This window comes from Rhinoraja longicauda, chromosome 13 (genome assembly GCF_053455715.1).
Source record: "Rhinoraja longicauda isolate Sanriku21f chromosome 13, sRhiLon1.1, whole genome shotgun sequence".
NCBI lineage: Eukaryota > Metazoa > Chordata > Chondrichthyes > Rajiformes > Arhynchobatidae > Rhinoraja > Rhinoraja longicauda.
The window spans coordinates 14454732-14461688 of NC_135965.1; the positions used below are offsets into that span (position 1 = coordinate 14454732).

At 50.0% G+C, this 6957-nt stretch overlaps 1 protein-coding gene across 1 annotated transcript; it reads left to right on the plus strand.

Moving 5' to 3' along the window:
* Positions 1 to 1096: 1096 nt before the first annotated feature.
* Positions 1097 to 6747, plus strand: LOC144599472 (carbohydrate sulfotransferase 2-like). The gene is made up of 2 exons (XM_078410425.1): positions 1097 to 1486; positions 1544 to 6747. The coding sequence occupies exon 2, from the start codon at positions 1964 to 1966 to the stop codon at positions 3227 to 3229; it is 1266 nt and encodes a 421-aa protein (XP_078266551.1). The 5' UTR covers positions 1097 to 1486; positions 1544 to 1963; the 3' UTR covers positions 3230 to 6747.
* The last annotated feature ends 210 nt before the right edge of the window (positions 6748 to 6957 follow it).

Below are 6957 nucleotides of genomic sequence, written 5' to 3' on the forward strand. Positions count from 1 at the left end.
CTCGGAATGACAAGAGTGCGGGTCGAATTCGCCCATTAGTGGAGACGCGGGGCTTATTTATTGTAACGGTATCCGGTTGTACTTGCATTTGGCGGACCGTCTAGTTTTACAGATGGGTCCCAAACAACGACGGACTGCCCCACCCCCCACTATCCCAGCTCTCCCTCCCCAACACTGCCCCCTCCCACCCTACCATCAACAGTCTCTCATTCCCCCACAGCCAGCCCACCCACCCACCCATCCCCCATCGCTTGCCCCCTCATTCCACATCGCCACCCCCTCATTCTCCAGGAACACTCATTCCCCACCTTCCCTCCTTCCCCAGTCCACGTCCCGTCCCCTCATTCTCCATCGTCAACCTCCCCCCCTCCACGGGATCTCCTTCCTCACGTCATCCCTCTCTCCACAAACACATACACACCTCCTCTTTCTTACGACACGTCCACACAATCCCACCCCTTTATTTCCCCAATCTATTCAACCCCTTCCCAACTATTAAACCCACCCACAACCATTAATCACCCGCTCTTTCCAAACTGATCACCCCCTCCACTTCTGTACCACCCCCTCCCCCCCCCCTTCCCGGCCCAGCCGGCCGCACCCCCCCCCCCCACCCCCTGCAAACCATCCCCCCCCTCCAAACCACCCCCCTTCCCGGCCCAGCCGGTCGTATCCCCCTCAGTCCTGGCGTCCTTCAGACACCCTCCTCCTCCTCCTCCTCCTCCCAACGCAGTGTCCAGCCCGCTCCTTGCCTTGCTGTGCCCCCGGCCCAGGGTGAGTGAAAGTGCGCCTCTCAGGAGCCGCCTCACCCCCGACCCAACCGGCCCCACCGAGCCCCGGTGCACAGAGAGCGGCAACGGGGCAGGGGGAGGGTGGGGGCGGGAAAGGCGCCCCCCCCCCTCTATCTCTCCCAGCCTATTTATATATATAAAGACAAATTGCACACGTGTAGCCAGAAGATTATAAAGTGGGAGGGAGGGAGGGAGGGAGTAGAGAGGGAGGGAGGAGAGAGAGAGAGAGAGAGGGAGAGAGAGAGGGAGGAGAGAGGGAGGGAGAGAGGAGAGAGGGAGGGAGGGAGGAGAGAGGGAGGGAGGGAGGAGAGAGGGAGGGAGGGAGGAGAGAGAGAGAGAGGGAGGAGAGAGAGAGAGAGAGAGGGAGGAGAGAACTCTGCATCGGTTCAGCATGAGATCGAGAGTATTGGAGCAGCGCCTGTCCTGTGCGGGCTACAGGGAGCGGGCTCTGAGGAGGCAGTCGCCGGAGGGGGTCCTGTTTAAGTGACAGAGGAGGTGAGGGGGAGTTGGGAGCGGGACCTACCCGGATCGTTTGAGAAGGAGAGAGGGGGAGGGGGGGATTGGAGGTAAGAGTTGATGAAGAGATCGGACGCTGGGGCACGCACACAATTCAGACACACCAGAGATGCGTGACTGAGGCAGGAAGGAGCCTGGCTGCTGGGCTTGGGCTGAGCTCGCAGCCCCGACCACTGGAGGCTGTACACTGTGTGGACTGGTGGGCTTAGCTCGCAGCCCCGACCAGACTACTGGAGGCTGTACACTGTGTGGACTGGTGGGCTGAGCTCGCAGCCCCGACCAGACTACAGGAGGCTGTGCACCGTGTGGACTGTACACCGTGTGGACGGGCTTAGCTGTGCACTGTGGACGGACACACACACAGACAGACGGAGGGACGAGCCGCTCTCTTGCCTTGTGGCGGCGTAGGGGAAGCGAGGACGCTGGAATTGAGGGAAAAGTTGACGGGCTGCGATGTGAAGGGGAGCGAGGGAAGGAAGGAGAAGGAGCAAGGCGGTGGCCCCGTCTCCCCCCAACCCCCCCCCCACCCGCCTCCCATGGCCGGGGCAGGAGCACAGCTAAGTAACTGGAGCCCGTGGTCACGATGCTGCTGTGAGTTGTTATTGCCTTTTTAATTAATAACCCCCCCCCCCCCCCCCCCACGAAAGACCAGGAGGATGAAGGTGCTGCGCAGGAAGGCTGGCTTCTTGGTGCTGGGCTACATCGTGCTGGTGGTGCTGACGATGCTCCATTTCACCGACTACAAGGGGGCCAAGGAGTGCAGCCAGGTGAAGTATGTGCCCTACCCTGTGCGTTACACAGTGGAGCAACAACACGCTCCGGCCCCACACAACGCGTCCGCCAAGCGGCAGTATGTCTATGTGTTCACAACATGGCGATCAGGCTCGTCCTTCGTGGGCGAGCTCTTCAACCAGAACCCCGACGTCTTCTTCCTCTACGAGCCCATGTGGCACATCTGGCAGAAGCTGTACCCTGGCGACGCTCTGACTCTGCAGGGGGCGGCCAGGGACATGTTGGGCCACCTGTACCGCTGCGACCTCTCCATCTACCAGCTGTACAACGGGGGCAACAACGTGACCAGCATGGGCATCTTCGGGGCACCCCGCAACAAGGTGGTCTGCTCATACCCTCTCTGCCAAGCCTACAGGAAGGACAAGGTGGGCCTCATCGACGAGCACGTCTGCAAGAACGAGTGCCCACCTCAACACCTGGACTCGCTGGCCAGCGAGTGCCTCAGGTACAGCACCATTGTGATCAAGGGGGTCCGCATCTTCGACCTGAGTGTGCTGGCGCCTCTGATGAGGGACCCTTCCATTGACCTGAAGGTGATTCACCTGGTGAGGGACCCCAGGGCGGTGGCCAGCTCCCGCATCAAGTCCAGGAACGGGCTGATCCGGGAGAGCCTGCAGGTGATGAGGAGTAAGGATCCCAAGGGGCGGCGTCTCAAGGTGTACGATGGCTACCAGCGGAGCCGGCGGGACGCGGTGGACTACCATGCCCTGAACGCACTGGAGGTGATCTGTAGCAGCATGGTGCGGACGGTGCAAATGGCCAGAGAGCCGCCGGGGTGGCTTAAGGACAACTACCGTGTGGTGCGCTACGAAGACCTGGTGGAGGAGCCCATCAGGTACCTGAAGGACATGTACCACTTCGTCAACCTGTCCCTCAGCCAGGACTTGGAGAGGTTCGTCCTCAACATGACCATGGGCTCCAGTTACTCCAACAAGAAGCCCTTCAGCGTCTCGTCGCGAAACGCCACGCAGGCGGCCAACGCGTGGCGGACCCAGCTCACCTACTCGCAGATCAAGCAAGTGGAGGACTACTGCCAGCAGGCCATGGACTGGCTGGGCTACCAGAAGGTCCAAACGCCCGAGGAAGTCAAGGACTTTAGCAAGTCATTTGTGACCAAACTCCGGCTCTGAACTGAAGGGACAGACGGTGCAGTAAATCACCACCGCCCAGTCCACCCAAGAGTGGCCGAGAGCAGGCAAACCCTAATCTGTTTACTTTCCAGATATCCTCGGATCCAGATGTCAGACTGGGGTGTTGGCCGGGGCATGACATTTGAGATTGGAGATTTTGCAGGGAACCTTCTCTCTCTCTCTCTCTCTCTGACACAGGGGCGGACAAATCCCCTCTTAAACACTCAACACTAACATACCTATTCACACAACCGTCTCCTTCACACGCACACATAGACACCCACACACAGATGCTCAGTCACGGATACCTTTGCATCAACGCACACCTCCAAATACACCAACATAAAAACACACTCACACATATCCATTACAGTCTCATCGACTCCAACATATACATCCATGCAAACATACTCAAGGATGCACCATACAGACACAGCCAAACACATGCACCCTTCCACTGATAAAACATTAATCCATGCAAACATGCACCCATGTAACTCATTCAATTTGCTACTAACAATGAAAAGTGATGTGAATTACTTGACGATTTTAAGGGAGCTTTTCATCTGCAGGTGTTGACAAAAGTGCAAAGAATTCAATTGTTCACCGGAAATACTTGATCTTTGGGTTTAAAATTGTTATATATGTTGCTCTATGAATACATGTGTATATATATATAGTTCCTTTTGTTGTCTGGTTAAATGAATAAATTGATAATTTATCATTTTTTAAAAAGAAAGTATTCTATTATATTAATGGCATGTGATATAGAATTGTGAGTACAGTGCTTTACTGCCAAAGTGCATCTGATCAGGATCCTTTCTGTTCGTGTTTTTTGCTCGATTGTTCTTCCCAGAAAAGTCCATTTATGTTCCCTCCCTCCAGGCTGTGGAAAACAAGCAAAGAAGCCTGTTGCAAAATAAACCTTTTCGACCCTTATTTTTATTATTATTGTTGTGTCATCACAGGAAATCAACCCCCAGAACACAAAGAAAATACAAAAAAAATGGCATTTGGTTTGATGACAATTAATACCTGCTATGATGATAATTGAAACTGGCTAACAGAGCATGTGGGCCTTATGGTTAAAAGAAACTATGCTGAAGGGATTTTTGTATTTTATCAAGGGTCTTTGTGACAGAATATTTGCAACATGCAGTGGGCTATAAGATAAGTTGAGCAACATGCACCCAGAAAGTTTATCTTATGCCCCCAGAAATGGCCAACTCAAAATACACAGCATTTATGAGATACTTGGATAGGTACATGAATAGGAAAGATTTATAGGTATATGGGCTGACCGCAGGCAAATGGGACTAGCTTAGATGGGGCACCTTTGTTGGCATGGACAAGTTGGGATGAAGGACCTATTAACATGCTGTTTGACTCTATGACCCTAAGACAAAACCAATTTAATGAGGGGATTTTCTATTATACCTCTATCACCAATGTCAAAGGTACGGTATGATGTGATTTATTTCTAAATGCCCCCTGGTCCTCCCCAGACACACAAGGACAGCCATCAGCAGATATTTGATCGGATCTTTTCAGAAGGTCTGTTCATTGGAACTGGCACCATATGTATACTGCAAAGCTGTTTTTGTGATAACAGGCATTTTAAAATCATTTTTAGATCTTGGCATGCAATACGACAATGCAGACATGAATTCAGTTTGCTGTACTCCATTATGTACTCATAGGTTATTAATATTTTCCAAAATCAATGCCCATTTTGAAGATAGACTTGAGGTTTGGACGTGAGTACATAGCGGAGGGTCCACACTGTTCTATCTGGAAGTTGAAATAATTGTAGAATAACTTGAAATTCTTTTTTATTCTGAATATCCAATTTAAAGCCATGTGTTTCACATTTCATTGTCAGGCATCAACGGGTATCTGTGCTTGCTTCATGGCACAAGGATTGAAAATAGATGGATGAATGCATTCCGTTAGTTAGAATATAGAGTTGGCAAATTCTCCGGGTACTCTGGTTTCCTCCCACATTCCAAAGACTTGCAGATTTGCAGGTTAATTGGCTTCTGCAAATTGTCTCTAGTGTGTAGGGTAGAACTAGTGTAAGGGTGATCACTGGTTGGCACGGACTCGGTGGACAAAAAGGCCTCTTTCATGCTGTATCTCTGAACTAAACTAAACTAGTGTACAGGTGATCGTTGGTCGGCGTGGACTTGGTGGGCCGAAGGGCCTGTTTCCACAATCCCTGGGATGGCGGGACTATCATATGAGGAAAGACTGAACAGACTAGGCTTGTATTCACTGGAGTTTAGAAGGATGCGAGGGGATCTTATAGAGACATATAAAATTATAAAAGGACTGGACAAGCTAGATGCAGGAAAAATGTTCCCAATGTTGGGGGAGTCCAGAATTAGGGGAGGCCATTTAAAACTGAGGTGAGAAGAACTTTTTCATTCAGAGAGTTGTGAATTTGTGGAATTTTCTCCAAATCACTGGATGAATTTAAAAGAGAGTTAGATAGAGCTCTGGGGGCTAGTGGAATCAAGTGATATGGGGAGAAGTTGGGCACAGGTTACTGTTTGTGGATGATCAGCCATGATCACAATGAATGGCGGTGCTGGCTCGAAGGGCCAAATGGCCTCCTCCTGCACCTATTTTCTATGTTTCTTTGTATCTCTCTAAAAAAATTTGCAATACATTCCAGCGCAGGCTGCGAGGAGGTGCTAGGTGGTTGCTGATCATTAATAATTGTTTGGGATGATTCATTATGATCCAGGACAAAGTACGAAGATGCAGGTTTGTGCACGGGTTAGCCCAGGGGGTAAGCAGCTGAATCATTTAAGAAGGGTCCCACCCCGAAACGTCACCTGCCTATTCCCTCCACAGATGTTGCCTGACCCGCTGAGTTTCTCCGGCACCTTTTGTTTTGCTCAAGATTCCAGCATCTGCACTTTCTCGTGTCTCCATTTTACTGCCGATTTCTGATGCCAGCGTGAGAAGTTGTAAATTTGAGGCTAGTTATTTCCTATAGAAGGAGGGGGAGGGGGGAATTTGTGGACGTCAGTGATTCGTTTACTTTCTGACAAGCTGTTAATGGATGCCCAGAGCATTTCAGCTGAGGTGGACAGGTGGCAGGCCACTAGTGACCCTCACTTGGTCCGTTCAAATATATTGTCTCTTGCAACCTTGAGCTTTGGCCACTTTATGTTATTGTCAGCAAATGCTCTTAAGACGGGAGCGATGGTTGTGTCATGTTATTAGAAATGCAGTGATTTTGTGCCTACACTTTGAAAAGAGGTAATAATGGCAATCATTTTGCGAATTCAAAAGAAAATTAATGTAATAAGCCTGTTCCAAGACGTACTTGACGAACTTGTAACCATAGAATAAGAATGCTGCCAATGTAACGTTGCAGGATTAAATAATGATAAATCCCAATACCATCAATTTCCGCCTATGTAATAACCTTTACGTAACAAAGCAGGAATTTCACCCTTGTGTGAAGAATGTGACCGAATTTTAACAAAATAAATAATTTAAAGTAACAGTTGAATGATTTATTTCTTCCAATATTTATAGATTTCAGCTATTATTACAGTAACTATAAAAAAATAACTCCTGTGGTAAATTATTATACCATAGTGGACATATTTTAGGCCTAGCTTTCATGCAGAATAATTGCTGTGGACTGCATCACTCACATGTAGATATGGGGCAGGATTATCATTTCAGGAAGATTGAACCCATGAATAACA